An 18,274-nucleotide genomic window follows, 5' to 3' on the forward strand; every position below is an offset into this window, starting at 1 on the left:
GCTGTTTCTACCCCCAAAAAAGGCATTCTCAACCACAAATAACTAAGTGGGAAAAAAAGTGGGAGAAAAAGGCACATTTCTGGGGGAGAAAACAGGGATTTCGGGGAGGAAAAGGCGCATTTTGGGGGAGAAAACGGATTTCTGGGAGAAAGAGTCTGCCAACTTTACATCCCTCACCAGACCTTCTATGTTTACAAACGGCAGGTCCAAAATAGGACGTTTGCTCCCAGAAATACCAGTTTTTCCCCATAAATATGACATTTTCTCCCCATAAATATCACATTTTCTCTTAGCAATACCAGTTTTCTCCAGAAAATATGACATTTGCTCCCAGAAATAGCAGTTTTCTTTCAAAAAATGTGAAATACTAGCTTTCTTGGAGGATGTGTCATATTTTTGGGGTGAAAACCGGTATTTGTGGGAGGTAATGTCCTATATTTGGGTGAAAGGTGTTATTTTAGGGGACAAAATTTCATAATTCTCAGAGAACCTATCATATTTTGGGGGGGAAGTGGTATTTCTGGGTGAGAGTGTCGTATTTGGGGGGGATTTGCCTTATATCCTGGCAGAAAATGACACCCAGAGCCCCCGATTTCCCTTCAGTTCCCCCCAGTGCTTCTCAGTTGGGGTCACCCACTGTTACTGGGGTTCCATGAGGTCACCTCGTTGTGAATATGGGGGCCAGCCCACTTCCATTATTGGGGTCCCAATGGGGTTCCCCCCTCCATTACTGGGGTCCCATCACTGTCGCCCCACTGCTGCTGTTGGGTGAGAAAAGTCCCCAAAAACGGGAATTTAAAGAAAAAGCAGAACTCAAACCCACGCGTTTGGGGGATGAGGTGACTTCATGGGGGGGAAATCACGTGGAGTGACGGAGTGTGGGATTCGGGGGGGGCACAGATTTGGCGCAGATTTGGGGAGTTTAGGTCGTGGGGTCATATGGAGTCACACGTAGGGGCTCTGCGGCACAAACGTGCCCCGCGTAGGGGCAGTGGGGGCTCAATCTTTTCCAGGTTGTGTCTATAGGGCTGAAACCATCCTCGCCCCATAGCGGGACTTCCCCCTCCCCGCCCTTTCCCGGCCCGTCCCCGCTCCAAAGTCCCCCCCAGCCCGGAATTCCCCCCACACCCCCCCCCCCGTTGTCCCTCCGCCCCATACTGGGGTGGGGCTCAGCCTCTATAGGGCCGCAATGGAAATAGGGGCGGCCCCGGGGGCGGAGCTCAGTAGGACGGCTGTAGAACGGCAGTAGGACGGCTCCGGGGCTCTGACCCCATTGAGTGCCGGGGGTCGGAAGGAGAGGAGTGGGAACCATCGAGGGAGTCCTGGGGTCCCCATTGTGTCCCATTGGATCCCACTGGACAATTCTTGGAGATCCTAATTGGACCCCATCACCTGGAGATCCTGATCGGATCCCATCACCTGGAAATCCTGATCGGATCCCATCACCTGGAAATCCCCATTGGATCCCATCGGATCCCATCACCCGGAGCTCCCAGTTGGACCCCATTGGGAGAGCTCTTGGAGATCCCACTCGGACACCAGATTTCTGGGGATCCCCATAGGATCCATCCCCCGCGATCCTATTGATCCCACAATGCGTCGCACTGCAGTCCCATTGCTGCTGGGCTGTCTGGGTGTGCTTACAGGTGAGAAATGGGGTGGGAGGCTGTGGGGTGCAATCAGAGGGGTATGGGGGCAATGGGGTGCGGGGCAGTGGATTTGGGGTGGCAATGGGTGCAGTCAGAGGCTATGTGGGCTATGGGGTTATGGGGTCACAGGGCTATGTGGGGTACAGGGATATGGGGTTATGGGCTCACAGGGATATGGAGTAATTGGGTCACAGGGATATGTGGGGCACAAAGATATTGGACACAGGGATATGTGGGGAACGGAGATATGAGGCTATGGGGTCATACGGATATGTGGGGCACAAAGATATGGGGTTATGGGGTCATAGAGATATATGGGGTCATAGGGCTATGTGGCACACAGGGATATGGAGTCATAGGGTCACAGGGACATAGGGGTATGGGGGCACAGGGCTGTGTGGGGCACAGGGATGTGGGGTTATGGGGTCACAGGGACATGGGGGTATGGAGTCATAGGGATATGTGGGGCACAGAGATATGGAGTCATAGGATCACAGGGATATGTGGGGCACAGGGATGTGGGGTTATGGGGGCACAGGGATGTGGGGGTGTGGGGTCATAGAGATACGTGGGGCACAGGAACATGGGGTTATGGGGTCACGGGGATGTACGGGGCATGGGGTCAGGGGGTCTGTGGGGCACAGAGATGTGGGGTTATGGGAATCTGGGGATCGTATGGGCACACAGTGACTCACACGCGTGTGCCTCCCCCAACTCCGGAAGCCTTCGGGGAGGCCCCAGGGATTCTTTTCATTTCCTTTCAATTACAAAATCCCTTTTTGGCACTCAGGAATTCCCCTGAATTCTTTCTTTCTTTCTTTCTCATTATTATTATTACTTTATTTTCCTTTTCCCATCCAGAAATGTGGGAGGGATGGGGGGGGTCAGAATCACACCCCTCCCCTCTGCCCCACAGCAGCTGTCAGCATCTGGAGGTCACTCAGCAGATGGGCACAGCTTTCACCCCCCCTTTAATTAATTACTTTATTATTATTATTAATTTGGAAACAGGAAGGGGGAGGTTAGGGTGAGGTCAGAATCCATGCACCCCCCCCCCACCTCGTGCCCCATAACAGCATGTCCCCGCCCCAACGTGTGACCCCCTGCCACGTGTGTGACCCCCTGCCACGTGTGTGACCCCTCGTCCCACACGTGTGCCCCCCCCGTGCTTTGGGGGTGGAGGAGGAAGTGGAAATGAGTTCCCACAAGGCTCTGCTTCCTGAGAGGGAACTATGGGGGTGAGGAAGTGGTGCTTCCCCATATGGAACAAACTGGGGGGGGTTCCCATGGCCCCATATGGGGGTCCTCCATACTCTGTATCCATCTGGGGACAGATTTGAGGGTCCCTACATCCCCATACAGGGGATCCTTTGTGCCCTATGTCCCCATACGGGGGTCCTCCACCTCCTCTAACCGTCTGCCACCAACTCCTCCCAACCAACTCCACCTCCACTGACCCCCTCCTCATTCTCCCCCCCCGATTCCAGGCCCCCAGTTCTCCTCCTGCTCCGTCTGGCTGCAGCCCCCGGTGCTGTTGGTTCCTTTCGGCGGCTCCCTCAACATCACCTGCAGCACTTCCTGCAGTGACCCCAAAGCGACGGGCAGCGTGGAAACTTCATCGTTCCACGATCGTCAGTCCCACAACGCGACGGTGCTGGAGGTGGCACTGAGGAACGTCACCGAGTGGAACAGCAGCCTGACGTGCTTCTTCCACTGCTACGGGGCCAGGGAGTGGGAGAGGACGCAGCTCATCGCCTACGGTAAGGCTGCCGGGAGGCGGCGTCGCCACCTCCTATCACTGTTAGCACCTTTGGTCACTATCATTGTCACCTTTTGTCATCACTGTTGTCACCTATGGCACCGTTACTGTCACCATTACTGTCACTATCACCATGACCTTCTGTCACTTTTGTCACCATCACTCTTGCCATCACTGTCACCATTACTTGTCACCCTTAGTCACTTCTGTCACCAGTGCGGTCACCTTTGGTCACCATCATTCTCCCTTCTGTCACCTTTTGTCACTTTTCTCACCCCTTTGTCAGCCTTATCACTTTTGTCACCACATTATCAACTTCAGTCCTTATCATTGTCATGTTTTCTCACCTTTTGTCATTTTTGTCCCCATTATTGTCCCCTTTCTCCCCCAGGCCCGTTGGACCAGCCGCAGCTGTCACCAATTCCCCCCCTGCCGTCCGGCCATGCTCACAAACTGTCCTGCCGTGTCCCCAACGTGTTCCCAATCCGCAACCTGTCGGTGTCCCTGCTCCGTGGTGACCTCACTCTGCACACGGCCACTTTCTGGGAACACTCCCAGAAACAGCTGGAGGACGTGTTGGTGACACACGAGGTGACGGCACGGCGGGAGGACCACGGGCAGAGCATCACCTGCCACGCACAGCTCGACCTGCGGCCGTACGGCCCGCTGTTGAGCAGCACCTCCACGGCACAGCTGGTGGACGTCTATGGTGAGCTGCCAGCGTGGCCACCATCGTCACTATTGTCAACCTGTTGTCCCCATAGTCTGCCTGTTGTCACCCCCCCCATTGTTACCCTATTGTCCCCCCCCACCATTCCCATTGTCACTGCTGTCTGTTTGTTGCCAACCCCCCAATTGTTCCCTTGGTCCATCTGCAGCCCCCCCTTCCACCCCACCCACCACCCCCACTCTGACTATTCTCCCTCTACTGCAGATTTCCCGGACCCCCCCACGCTGACCTCATCCCCCCCAGTCCTCCAAACAACAACCGACGTCCGCCTGGAAACTGGCGAGGAGCTCAACCTGACCTGCAGCGTCCAGAACACCTTCCCTGCAGCCAACATCACCCTGCTGCTGGATGGGGAACCACTGCAGCCACAGAGCGAGGACAGTCAGAGCGTGGGGGTCTGGGGGCTGCTGTGGGGTCAGCCCGGAAAGCACAGATGTGTGTGCAGGGTGAGAGTGGGGCCTGAGGAACGGAGCACGGAGCTGGTGGTGAACGTTTATGGTGAGTGTGGCACAATGGCAGCGGGTGACACCGTGGGGAAGGAGGGGGGTGCAGGGGAGGCTGCAGATGGGGCAAGGGGACAATGGAGGGGGAGGGTGACAACAGTCAGCTGTGACATGGAAATGGTGGGAGGGGGGACAACAGTCAGACCATGGGGGCAATAGGGTGACAATGGGGGGTGACAACAGGTAGACCATGGAGATCAGAGAGACCTCAGCAGGCTGGAAAGGTGGGCATGGGTGGATCTAATGACGGTCAGCACAGGAAAATGCAAAGATTTGCACTTGGGCCAGAGGAAACTCAGGTGTGTACAGAGTGGGGGGAGCAGCCATGCAGAAAAGGACCTGAGGGTCCTGGGGGGGTGAAAAACTGAACATGAAGCAGGTGTGTGTGATTACAGCTTGGAAAGCAAATGGGATCCTGGGCTGCATCAGCAGAAGGGTGGCAGTGGGACTGGGGGGGGAGGATTTTCCCACTCTGCTCTCATCGAGGCCCATCTGCAGTGCAGCATCCAGGTGTGGGGATCTCAATGCAAGGAAGACAGGGAGCTGCTGGAGAGGATCCAGAGGAGGGGCACAGAGATGAGAAGGGCTCTGAGGTGGGCAGGGGACCGCAGCACCTCCCCTACAGAGACAGACTGAAGGAGCTGGGCTTGTTCAGCCTGGAGAAAAGAAAACTGCAGGGTGACCTCATTGCAGCCTTCAGGACCTAAAGGGAGCCTACAGACAGGAGGGGAGTCAACTCTTGAAAAGGGGAGGTAACAGCAGGACAAGGGGAAATGGTTTGAAGTTGAGAGAGGGCAGATTTCAGTTGGATGCCAGAGGGAAGTTCTTTGCAATGAGAGCGGTGAGGTGCTGGAACAGCTGCCCAGAGAGGCTGTGGATGCCCTGTCCATCCCTGGAGGTGTTTGAGGCCAGGTTGGATGGGCAGCTGGGATAGTGTTCAGTGGGGAGGTTGGTGGTCCTGCATGCAGCTGGGAGGGGGTTGGAGCTCCATGATCCTTGGGGTCCCATCCGACCCAAGCATTCCGTGCCAGCATCCCACGGGTGTCACCTCTCTGCTTGTCACCTACAGATTTCCCCACGCCTCAGCTCAGCGTCAGCACCGACGTCCCCGTGGCGATGCAAAACGTGTCGGGAAGCTGCGAGCTGCCAGGAGGGCACAGGGAGGGCATCGAGCTGCGGGTGACGGTCGGGCAACGGGTGTTGGTGCCCTGGGGGCCATCGCCGCTGCTTTTCACGCTGCTGGTGACAGAGGGGCACGACGGCTCCGAGCTGCGCTGTGAGGCCAAAGTGGAGGGCAGAGCTCCGAAATGGAGCGACGTCGTGAGGCTGAACGTCAGCGGTGGGTGATTGGGGTTGGGAGGTGGCCACAGCCCTGGTGCAAAACCCCATAACGGTAGTGCAGAAACCCCACAGTCACAGAGCAAAACCCCTCAGCGCTGGTGCCAAATCCCACAGCTCTCATGCAAAACTCCTTTGGCCTAGTGCAAAATTCCTGCTATGATTGCAAACCCCATAGCCCTGGTGCCAAATTGCATAGCTGTTGTGCAAAACCCCTTAGGCCTAGTGCAAAATCCCATAGCTCTGGTGCAAAATTCCTGCTATGAATGCAAAACCCCTCAGTCCCCATGCAAACCCCGCTGGTCCTAAGGCAAACCCTTTGGCCCAATTGTGAACCCCATTTTCCCCATAGCCCCACCCCATATGGACGACCAACTCTGCCCCCCAACCCACACCTGGACGGAGGGCCAGGAGGTGAATCAGTGGTGCCGTGCACGAGGAAAACCCAACCCAGTGGTGACGTGTCACAAGGATGGCACCATCATCCTCGTGCAACAGCTGTACGTCATCAGCCGGAACCACAATGGGACGTATTGGTGCAACGCCAGCAACGCCTTGGGCTCAACTGGACGGAGTGTCAGCGTGAGGGTGGAGTGTGAGTGGGGGGGACACACGTGGGGCGGTGACACAGCTGGGATAGTGAGCACGTGGAATGGTGACGTGCGTGGGGGTGGGGGATGGGGTGACAGATGTGGGATGGTGACACGCATGGGGTTGGGGGTATTGGGGTGACACACCTGGAATGGTGACACACACGTGAGGTTGGGTGTCCCAGGTTGGGGTGACAAATGTGGGATGGTGACACAGCTGGGATAGTGAAACAGGTGGGTTGACGATACACATGGGGATGGATGCGCCAAGGTGGTGGTGACAAATATGGGATGGTGACACACATAGGCATGGGGATATTGGGGTGGAGGTGACACACGTGGGGATGGGCATAGCGGGTTGGTGGTTCCACACGTGGCTCAGTGACACACGTGGGGATGGTGTACTTGGTGGAGGTGACACACATGGGGCGCCGACACCGCTTTCCCCCCCAGACTGGCACGTCAACGTGGGCCTTTTGGTGGCACTGGCAGTGGTGGTGGCAGTGCTGGCTGCGGTTGGGACTGTTCTGTACCGCCTGTATTACCATAAGAAGAAGATCCGTCAGTACAAGCTGCAGAAGGAGCAGCAGCGCCTCTTGGCCTTGGGGGGCTTCTCGGATGGGGCTGCAGCCTCCCCAAATGGGTCGGCCCCAGGGGCACAACTGTAGCACCCATGGGTGCAGGGTGGGAACGTCCCATGGGACCCTCGGAGGGGTGAGCAGACTGACAGCAGTGTGATGGGGGTGGTGGTACCCGATGCAGGGCATCTATAGGCACACAGCTGGTGGTACCTCATGGGGGACACTGTGACAATGTGATGGTGCCCCATGAGTGACACCTATAGGGACACAACCAGTGGTACCCGATGGGGGACATCTATAGGGACACAGCTGGTGGTAGCCCGTGAGTCACACCGATAGGGACACAACCTCTGGCACGGTGACATCACAGTGGTGTCACCCAGTGGGTGAGAACAGATATCACAATGACTTCATGTTGTCCCCCCAACACCTGGTAGGCCCAGGGTCAGGGGGCCCCCTTGGGTTCTGGTGATGAAGATGAGGATGATGAGGGTGCAGCAGGTGTTGTGTGCTGATAAAAAGCGGGGGTGACAACTGTGGTGTCCTCCCCAGACTCTTCCCAGACTTCCATCACCAGCACCATGTGCCATCGGGGCCATACTGGGGGGCAGTGGGTGCTAAGTGGCACTGAGTGTGGGGTGGGGGTATGAGCAGGGGTTTGGGACCAGGATGTGGCTCCACTTTCATCCTTCTCAATAAAACTTTGATTTTTAATTTGCATTCCCTGCCTCCTCCCCCCCCCCCCCCCCCCTTTCCCAGTAACCTCCCAAAAATGCAAAGCAAAGCAGTTAAAAAATGCCATTGGCCACAAATTGGGCTGAATCCAACACCACCCAGAGGGACGGAACAGTGACACCAGTGCTGTTCCTTGGGGACATTTGGTGACATCCAACACCGTACCTTGGAGACATCAACACAATTTCTTGGAGACAGTATGGTGACATCCAACAACACCATTCCTTGGAGAATCAATCCAAGGCTGTTTCTTGGGGACGGTTTATGTGACATCCAGCACTGTTCGATGGAGACATCCAACACCATTTCTTGGGGACATACGACAACAACCAACACAGCTTCTTGTAGACAACGTGGTGACTCCCACCACCATCCCTCGGGCCAGGTGTCACCACACTGTCTCCACCTCCATGAGCTCTGGGGGTCCCGGGTGCCGAGGTTCCTCAGGTGGGGGTGAGAGGGATCCCAAACAGCTCCCGTTGTCCCCCGCTGTCCCCCCGGTGCAGGCGGGAGGCCTCAGAGGAGCCCTCGGCGTCGCGCACGTTGTACTCTCCTTTCTTACAGGCGGTGCTCTTCATGTAATAAATGCCCCACGCGGCCGCTGCCAGCACGGTGACAGAACCCAGCAGGGACAGGGACAGCAGCAGGGACAGCCGGCTCTCTGCAGGGACAATGGGATGGCGGTGTGGCACTGGTGGCACCAACACCGTGCCAACAGCACCCATATGACACCCCAACTGCGGCACCTTTGTGGCGATGGCACAATGGTGAGACTGCACCGGTGACCATGACACCACCACAGTGATAGTGACACCCCAGTGGTGGCACCACCAAAGACACTCCACTGATGACACTGGCACCCCAACAGTGGCACCACCAATGAAACCTCAATGGTGACACCAACACCCCACTGGTGACACTGGCACCCCAATGGTGACACCACAAATGAAACCCCGCTGGTGACACCACCCCGCTGTCCTCCCCAGGGCTCACCATCCACGCTCACCACCACGCTGCCCACGCGCCGGCCGTGCCGGTTGACGGCCATACAGGTGTAACGACCGCGGTTGACGGCTGCCGCGTTCTCCACCTCCACCGACCGGTTGTCGGCCCCGAAGCGCAGGTTGGGGGCGGGGGGCAGCGTCCACCCAAAGGTGGGGGTTGGGACCCCCTCGGCGCCGCACTCCACGCTGAAGCTGCCGCCGTGGCTGACGTTGGGGGACGGCAGCACGCGGAGGGTGAGGGCTGCGGGGCTGTCTGTGCGGGTGGGAAAACCCAAAAGTGCCCCTTTGAACCCAAAACGCCCCATCGCTTTCCCTTCTTTTCCCTTCCAGCCTCAAACCGTCCCCCAGAAATGACGATTTGGGCACCCCAAACCCATCGCTTTCCTTCTTTGCTAGTTCTCCAAACCCCAAACCCCCCATTTTTAAACCCTCCAAAATCCCATTTTTTACCCCCTATATCACCAACACCTCTTTTTTTTACCCCCCAAAACCCCCAACCTCCAATTTTTACCCCTCAAACCCCCATTTCCAACCCCCAAAACCCTTGACCCCCCATTTTTACCTACAAACTCCCCAATTTTTAACCCCCCAACCCCCTATTTTTATCCCTCTTATAACCCCATTTTTACCTTTCAATTCCCCCATTTTTCCCCCAACCCCCCCATTTCCCCTTAATACCCCCAACTTCCCCATCTTCACCACCAACCCCTCATTTCACCCCCTCCCAAAACCCCTGCCCCCCCAACACCCCACTCACACTCCACAGTGATGGTGACGTTCCGCAGTGCGGTGCCATGCACGTTGGTGGCCCGGCATTGGTAGGTGCCGGCGTGGGCACGGGTGACGTTGGCACTGCCAGAGGGGGCGTGGGGGTCCCCCAGTTTGGCGCAGGCTACACTGGGGGGGGGATTCCCACTGGCGTTGCATTCCAGCTCTGCCATTGTGCCCTCCACCCACAGCCGCCGCGCCGGGCAGTCGGCATCGCCGATGCTGGGTTGGTCTGAGGAGAGAAAGGGGAGGTTGGAGAACCATGATGGCACCAATGGTGGCACCGGCACGGTCATGGTGTTCCTGGGGTGTTCGTGGCATCCTTGGTTTGGTCATGGGAGGGTCGTGACGTTCCCAACTTAGCAGAGCCGTGGCATCTCCACTTTGGCCACAGTATGGGTATGGCATTCCTAATATAACGTGGTGGCATCCTTGGCATGGATATGGCAGTCCTGGCACAAACACGGCATCCCTGGCATGGTGATGGTAGCATCCCTGGCATGGTGATGGTAGCATCCCTGGCATGGTGATGGTAGCATCCCTGGCATGGTGATGGTAGCATCCCTGGCATGGTGATGGTAGCATCCCTGGCACAGACACGATGGCACTCCCAGCACAAACTCAGCACCCCATCTCCCCACTCACACTCGACGGTGACGTCGATGCTGCGCCGTGCCGATCCGTGCCGGTTGGTGGCGGTGCAAACGTAACGCCCGGCATCACCGCGGCTGACGGTGCGGCCATCCTCCTCCCCCGGGGGTCCCCCATGGCGGGTGCAGTGCGTGGTGGGCACGGGGTCCCCCTCGGCGCTGCACGGCAGCTCCCAGCGCTGCCCTTCCAGCCATGTGCGGTGCGCCGGGCAGCCGAGCTCCGACAGCGAGGGCTCATCTGGGGGTAAAGGAGGTGGGGAGGGAAGCGTGGGGTCATCAAATTGTGGGATCACTAAGTTATGGGATCAACAAATTAGGGGATCAACACAAAGTGGAATTGGAGAACCATGGGATCAGCAAATCATGGGATCACACAATCACATAATTAACTAGAAACTCCCACAAGCACATAATTACAGAACCACAAACTACTTCCAGTTGGGACCTCAAAGCTCTCCCCAGTTTTGCCCCCTTGCCCATTTGGTCCCCAAATCCCACCCGCCCAACTGTGGTACCCTCACAGACACACACCCCCCCCACCTCAAGAGGAAGAATTTCACCCCACATCCGACCCAAACCCACCCCTTTTAGCCCCAAACCCAGCCCCCTCACCCTGCATCCCTACATTCCCCAGTAAAACGAGTCCATATTTGGCATCACCCAGACCACAGCCAATCTGAGCCCCCCCAGTGCCCCCCACCCACTCCACTCACACTCCACACGGACAGTGATGACGCGGCTCCGTGTCCCCACGCTGTTGGTGGCGTTGCAGTGGTAAATCCCGGCGTGGGACCGGGTGACCAGGATGGGTCCGGTGGTGCCAGGGGGGTCACCATGGCGGGCACAGGTGATGATGGGTGTGGGGTTCCCAGCAGCCCCACAGGAGAGAGCTTCTCTTGTGCCCTCCAACCACGTGAGGGATGTGGGGCAGGAGGTGGAGTCCATCTCGGGGGGGTCTGGGGAAGGAAAAAGGGATGGGAGCAGGGGGGTCAAGGGGGAAGGGGGGTGGGGTTGGATGGAGATGCGATGGGATGGAATGGGGAGGGTGGCATTGGGGAGTGAGGGCGGGAGTTGGATGGAGATGGAAATGGAGATGGGATGGATGCGAGGTTGGATGGAGATGGGATGAGATGGGGGGGAGTGGGGTGAGATGGAGATGGGATAGGATTGGATGGGGAAGGTGGGGTTGGGGTGGAAGGCGGGATGGAGGGTGAGGGGTTGGATAGAGATGAAAATGTAGAATGGGATGGAGACGAGGGATGGGAATAGAAATGGAAATCTCATTGAGATGAGGATGGGGACAGGACGGGGATGGCGATGGGACAGGGATGAAGAAGGGGATCACACCAAACATTCCTTCCCCCTCCCCACTCTCTCCCTAAGCCCATATGGGGCCGGCAGGGACCACAGCAGGGACTCACAGAGCACCGTCAGCCTCCCCTCAGCTTCTTTGGTCACCACATCGTCCCCCAGGGCCAGGCGGGCGCTGCACCCAAACCAGCGCCCATCGTCCTCCCGCTGGGGCACCACGCGCAGTTCCAGCGCCGGCTGGGGACCCTCGGCCAGGACCCCCCCGTCAGCATCACGCAGCTGCAGCCGCACCGAGGGGGGGTCGGCGGGTGCCGAGCGGCACCAAACCGACACCGGGAGACCCGCGGGCACCGGGCTCAGCTCCAGGGTGGGCGCTGGGAATCCTATGGGGTGGGAGGGGGAGGGGTGGCTGTGGGATTTGGGGTTTTGGGGTGGGGTACACATGGGGTTGGTGGTCTGGGAGTTGCGGGTGAGAGGGAGTGGTGGTGGGGTGCTCCATGGGATTGGGGGTTTGGGGTTGGGGGATGGATTTTGGGAGCGTTAAGTTGTGGAATCAGCAAGGATGGGAAAGATCTCTATGGCCGTAAGTCCAACCTTCTGATCCATTTGGGGTCGGGTCTTGGGGAGGGATCCCAGGACTGGGGTCTTGGGGTGGGATCTCAGGGTTGGGGTCAGGTGTTGGAGTGGGATCTCAGGGTTGAGTTTTGGGGTTGGATCTACGGGGCTGGGGTCCACGGGGTTCAGTTCTGCCCATACGGTAAACGTGGATCGGTGCCCGCGCCGTCCGTTCCGCGGCACCCACGGCAGCGGTGCAGCTGAGCTCGCGGTGCCCCACGGTGCGGGGGTTGATCTGAGCCACGGCTGTCACCGCCTCCGCCGTCGCCGTCACTGCTGTCTCCAAAGGATCCCCATCCAGTGCCAGCACCACGCGGGTCTCCTCCGCCGGGAAGGCGCCCAGCACGCGGCAGCTGCCGGCCACTGCGGTGTCGGCTTCAAGGTGCGGCGGGGAGAACAGCTGGGGGGGGTCCGGGAGGGCTGGGGGGGGGGAGGAGGTATTGTGAGGGGGGCTGAGAGCCACGGGTGGGAGCATGGGGGGGGGTGAGGATGGGAATGGGGATGACATCGTGATTGTGATGGGATTGGATTAGAGATTGGGATTGGATTGGGATTAGATAGAGTTTGGAATTGGGATAGAGATTGGAATTAAGATTGGAATAGGGAGATGGATTGGGATTGGATTAGGGATTGGGATCCTGTGGTGCTGCCCTCACCGTACACCGACAGCCGGATGGGCGCCGCGGCGCGGGCGAAGAGCGGTCCATGCGGGCGCAGGGAGAGCTCAGCGTGGCAGCGGACCGGCTGGCCGTGGTCGCCGGGCCCGGCGGTCAGCACGTGGCTGACGGTGACGGCGGCGCTGCCGGGGGCGGCGGGGAAGCTGTGGGTGCTGAGGGTCTCGGCACCGCGCCGCAGCGTCACCGTCAGGTTGGCCAGCGGGGCGCATTCGGCCACGTGGCACCGCAGGGTCACCGCGGCACCTACTGGCACCGCCGGCACTGCATCCAAATGCACCCAGTCCGGCTGCTCTTATGGGGATGGAGCAGCACAGGGGGATGGAGGCGTCACAGATCTGCCTGCAGCCCAATCTCAATCCCAACCCTGTATCCCATCCCAATCCCAACCCTGTATCCCATCCCAATCCCAACCCTGTATCCCATCCTCCCCATCCCAATCCCAGCCCCATGAGAGTGCTGGCCCAACCACATCCCCATCCAAATCCCATTCCCAACCCTGTATCCCATCCCATCCCTATCTCCACCCCAATCCCTCTCCCAATCCCATCCCCACCCTAATCCCTCTCCCATCTCACTGTACACAATGATGGCAGTGCTGCTGTTGGCACTGCTGTCCCCACACCGCGCTCGGCACAGCGCCGGCTCCGGCTCCCATTCGGTGACGTTGGTGAGGATGAAGGTCCTCCAGCGGCGGCCGCCCGGCCCGGCGGTGCTGCCCAGTGCCCAGTGCAGCTCCGGTGGCACCGTGAGACCCGGGCAGAAACCGCGGCTGCAGTTGATGGGCACCGAACCGCCGAACGGAACCACGGCGACACGCGGCCACGAGCGGACCCAGAAGGCAGCCGAGGGGGCTGGGGGACCCCGAATGGGGTCTTCAGTCCCATGGGAGACCACGGACCCAAATGGGATGTTGGAGTCAGGGTGAGACCCCAGAGCCAAATGGGGCAGTAGGTATAGAGGGGGACCCCAGACCCAAATGGGGCCTTCAGTCCAAAGTGGGACCCTGACCCCTAAGTGGGACCCCAGACCCGAACAGACTGCCAGCAGCAAAACAGGATCCAAAATCCAGAGCAGCGTCCCTTGCCCCAGCAGGTCAGGGTTGTGTCCCCCTCCCCATAATAAGAAATATGGGGACCCTCCCCCACTGCCCCCTCCCCCATTACCTGTGAGTGCCAGGAGGAGGGGGGGCAGCAGCTTTGCAGCCGCTTGGGGGGCAGCCATGGGGTCCCGTCAGTGCTGGGGGGGAGGGAAGGGGTGAGGATGAGGAGGGGATGAAGGTTATGGGGATAGGGGTGAGGATGAGGAGGGGAGGATGAAGGCTCACACAGCAGCTCCGCCCCTCCCCCCTCCTCACCCAAACGTGCAAATGCAGCGTTGTGGGTGTGTGTGGGTGTGCAAAGCGTGGGCTGCATGCAACGCACGGGGATGCGGCCACACGTGGGGGTGGGTGTGAGCATGCACGAGGGCATGCAATGCGTGTGCACCTGGGTGTGCACTGCATGTGTGTGTGGGTGTGCATTGCACGTGGGTGTGCGCACATTTTGCATGTGGGCATGCATTGCACGTAGGCGTGCATGCAGTTTGCATGTGAGTGTGCACTGCACGTGGGAGTGCATTGCACGTGGGTGTCTCCCCCCCAACTCACCGCACCTTTACCGCCGTGCTGTGTGCGTGTGCAACGGTGATGGTGACAAACTGAGCAGCAGTGACAGCAGCGATGGTGACAACCCCAGTGACAGTGAGAGCGGCAATGGTGGCAGCCCCAAAGACCGGGAACGGTGACAGCCCCGGTGATGGTGACAGCAGGGATGGCAGTAACGGTGACAGCTGTGATGGTGACCAACCTGGCAGCAGTGATGGCAGCAACGGTGACAAATCCCGGTGATGGTGGCAGTGGTGGCAGTGCTGGTGACACTGGTGGTGACACTGCTGGTGGTGACACTGCTGGTACCACGCGGTGCCGGCGCTGCGCTGCGGTGCCGCCGTCACTGCTGGGGGGTGGGTGGGGGGGTGGAGGGGGCGGAGTCACATGGGGAAGGACGCCCCGCCCCCACCCCATAGCGACCAATGGTAAGCCTCAAATCTCACCCCCCCACAAGCCCGCCCCCTTCCCCCATAGCATCCAATGGAGACCCCCGAACTCCGCCCCCCAACCACCAATGGGGACCCCCCCAAACCCCGCCCCTCACCCCATCGTCAAACTCAAACCCGCACCCCTGCCCCATAGCCGCCAATAGATTCCCCAAATCCCACTCCATAACCCGACTCCGGGGGGGGGGGGGGGGAGGAGGGGGATCCATTGCCATTCTCACCACCTTTCCTGGGGGGGTCCCCGTTGGTCCCCACTGTCACTCTGGGGGAGGGGGGGGTCCATTGCTTCCCCATTATTACTCCTGTAAGGTGTCTGGGGGGGTCCATTCTCACCCCCTCTCCTGGGGGGGTGGGGGCTCATTACTGCCCCCATTGTCATTCCTGGGGGGGGGTCCATTGCCTCCCATTATCAATCTGAGGGGGGAGGGGGAGTCCACTCTCAGCCCCTTTCCTTGGGGGTGGGGGTCCACTGCCTCCCCATTATCACTCCTGGGGTGGGGGTCCATTCTCACTCCTGGGGGGGGTCCATATGAACACCCCCTCCTCGGGGGGGGTCCTCAGCCCCGCACTGGGGGCACCGCGCCGCGGGGGGGGGGCCGCTCCTCCTCGGGACGCTCCAACAACGGCGACAGCGACGGCGGTACTTCCGGTACCTGGGGAGGGTAATTAAGAGTGATATTAATATTAATTAGGGTTTGTTTAATATTAATTAGTGTGGTATTTTGGCTCCATTAGGATCATATATTGGGAATGGGGGTTGATATGGGGGTGCCCCCCCCCTTTGGGTTTTATTTTGGGGGGTGGGGGGTGTTTATGGGGTGCCCCCCCCTCACCGGATCCCGCAGGCGTTGCACAGAGGGGTTCCGTTCTCCGCCGCTCTCCATAATGGGGTCCGTTGGGTTTTGCAGGAGGCGCAGCTCCGCGGGGGGGGCCCTACGGGTGGGGGGGGGGGAAACAAACTAAGGGGGGGCACCGCTGGTTTGTGTCCCCCCCCTCGCCCCCCAGTTAAAGGATAACGTACCCGGAGCGGGGGGGGCACTGCGTTCGTCTTCGGAGCTGCTTCCCTCCCCCCTCCTCACCTTCTGGGGTCGGCGGTGAGCGGGGGGGGCGCCGGGGGGGCCGAAGCTGTGGAGAGAGGAGAGGAGGGGGGGAGGATGTTGGGTGGGACACAGGGGGTATTTGGAGGGGGAGACATTGGGTTGGGGGGGGCGTATGGGGATATTTGGGGGGGGGCACATGGGGGTTATGGGGGGACTCAAGTGGGTATTTGGGAGGGGGATTATGGGGAGCACATGTGGGGGGGCACACATTAGGTTTTTGGGGGGTACGGGGGGGGCACATGGGGCTATGTAGGGTTGTGGGGGAGGGGCACATGGGGACATTGGGGGGGGGGGGGCATGTGGAGGTTATGGGGGGGACCGCCAGTGGGGGGCGGGGGGGGCATCCAAGGGTGCTGACCTGCGGTGGGCGGTGATGAGGAGCCCCCCCACACCGTCGGCCCTGCTGGGCGGGGGTCCCAAACGAAGGCTGAAGGTGACCCCACGGAATGAGGGGTCCCGGGGGTCCGCCCCGCGCCGGGGAGGGCGCAATTTGCGGCGGGGGGGGCGGGGAGGAGGGGGGGTCCCCAAATTGGGGGTCTTCAAAGGGGAATTCGAAAGGATTGGTGGGTCCGGGGGGGTCCTTAAACTGGGGGTCTCCAAAAGCGGGGAGGGGCCCGAAGGGGTCCCCAAAGGTGGGGGGGGTCCCAAATTGGAGGTCTCCAAAAGTAGGGGGGGCTCCGTATGCGGGGGGATCTTCAAAGGGGAGTTCGAAAGGGTGGAAGGGTCCGGGGGGGTCCTCAAATTGAGGGTCTCCGAAAGTGGGGGGGGTTCTATAGGGATCTCCAAAAGAGGGGTGGATCCTAAAACTGTTCCCAAAGGAGGGGGGGTCCCCAAATTGGGGGCCTTGAAAAATGGTGGGGGCTCTAAAGAGGGTTCCAAAGATTCAGGGGTCCCCAAATTGGGGGTTTCCAAAAGGGACTCCAAAAGTGGGGGGGTCCCTGAAATCGGGGGGGTCCCTAAAGGGGATCCCAAAGGGGTCCCCAAATCGAGGGGTGTCCCCCAAGGGGTCCCCAAATCGCTATCCAAGTGAGGGGGGGTCCCCAAATCGATAGCCGGGGGGGTGCCCAAAACGATGCCCGGGGGGGTGCCCAAAAGAGGGGGGGTCCTCAAAAGAGGGGGGGTCTCCCAACATTGGAGGCTGATGAGGCTCAGGGCGTCCCCATCCCCAACGCTGGGTGGGGGCGGGGGGGTCCCGGGGGGAGCGCTGTGAAGAGAAGGGGGGGATTAGAGAAAGATCCTGGGTGCCCCCCCCCACGGCTCCCATTACTGCCCCCACTTTCCCTTCACATTTCCTCCACTATTTCCCCCCACTTATCCCCATTATTTCCTCCCTCCCCCCTCATTTCCCCACTGTTTTCCCCATCCCCCCAACTTTTCCTCGTACTTTTCTTCTCCCTCCCCGCTTCCCCCCATTTCATTATTTCCCCCCCACTTTTCCCCCTTATCCCCCCCCCCCCCGATTTCCCCGCCCCGCCCCACCTGTTCCCGGTGCCCCCCCCCCTCCGCGCTCCGTTTCCGTGCATCGTTGGACGTTCCGCGACCTCCGGCGCCGCTCCGGAACCGAACCGGGAAACCCAACGGGGATGGGACCGAACCGAACCGGGAAGCTCAACCAGACCAAACCGAGACCCGAACCGGGAAACCCAATAGGATGGGAGGGAATCCGAACCGAACCGGGACGGGAGGATCCACAACTGGGATGGGACCGACCCAAACCGGGACCCAACGAGACCCAAAGTGGGGCTGAAGTGAGGCGAGAAGGGAACCGAACCGGAAACCGAACCAGGTCACAGCGGTACCGAATCGGCCTTAAATCAGCCGCAGCTGTGAGGGGGAGGGGAGGGGAGTAGGGCCCTATGGGGCAATGGGATCCATGGGGTGGGGGGAGGGGTCCTGTGGGCCCCGCCCCCCCTTCCCCCCCTCCCCCCCAAAAAATGAAACCCAACACGATCAGCCTGGGGGGGGGTCCCCATATCATTTTATTTAAGGGGGTGTCCCCATTCCATCCCATTATATTTGGGGGGGCGGGGGTCCATATCCCATCCCATCATATCTGGAGAAGATTCCCATCCCATCCCATTATATTTGGGGGGTGGGAGGGGGGGGTCCTCATCTCCATCACTTTCAATATATTTTATTTTTGGGGAAGGGTCTCCATCCAATCCCATTATAT

The 18,274-nt window shown here is 59.6% G+C and overlaps 2 protein-coding genes across 18 annotated transcripts; one reads left to right on the plus strand and one right to left on the minus strand.

Moving 5' to 3' along the window:
* Positions 1-1,201: 1,201 nt before the first annotated feature.
* LOC104913636 (intercellular adhesion molecule 1-like) lies at positions 1,202-7,864 on the plus strand. Its single transcript, XM_019621290.3, has 7 exons — positions 1,202-1,646; positions 3,137-3,409; positions 3,800-4,117; positions 4,343-4,636; positions 5,711-5,980; positions 6,332-6,574; positions 7,023-7,864. The coding sequence occupies exons 1-7, from the start codon at positions 1,595-1,597 to the stop codon at positions 7,235-7,237; spliced, it is 1,665 nt and encodes a 554-aa protein (XP_019476835.2). The 5' UTR covers positions 1,202-1,594; the 3' UTR covers positions 7,238-7,864.
* Positions 7,865-7,934: 70 nt separating this feature from the next.
* On the minus strand, positions 7,935-17,975 carry LOC104913635 (intercellular adhesion molecule 5-like). 17 transcript variants are annotated; one of them, XM_085215196.1, is made up of 16 exons: positions 17,581-17,975; positions 16,460-17,305; positions 16,023-16,126; positions 15,835-15,934; positions 15,514-15,654; positions 14,561-14,901; positions 14,074-14,146; positions 13,486-13,782; positions 12,890-13,032; positions 12,375-12,653; positions 11,729-12,001; positions 11,021-11,263; positions 10,303-10,545; positions 9,647-9,889; positions 8,892-9,142; positions 7,935-8,546 (listed from the first exon to the last, which is right to left on the minus strand). In XM_085215196.1, the coding sequence occupies exons 1-16, from the start codon at positions 17,622-17,624 to the stop codon at positions 8,460-8,462; spliced, it is 3,708 nt and encodes a 1,235-aa protein (XP_085071322.1). In that variant the 5' UTR covers positions 17,625-17,975; the 3' UTR covers positions 7,935-8,459. The 17 variants fall into 17 exon arrangements, with proteins under 17 accessions (XP_085071322.1, XP_085071318.1, XP_085071319.1 ...); XM_085215192.1 differs by having other exon boundaries at positions 8,879-9,142; positions 14,561-14,898; positions 17,581-17,970; XM_085215193.1 differs by having other exon boundaries at positions 8,879-9,142; positions 13,486-13,761; positions 17,581-17,970.
* Positions 17,976-18,274: the final 299 nt, after the last annotated feature.

Source organism: Meleagris gallopavo, unplaced genomic scaffold (assembly GCF_905368555.1).
Source record: "Meleagris gallopavo unplaced genomic scaffold, MGAL_WU_HG_1.1 scaffold_9, whole genome shotgun sequence".
Lineage (NCBI taxonomy): Eukaryota > Metazoa > Chordata > Aves > Galliformes > Phasianidae > Meleagris > Meleagris gallopavo.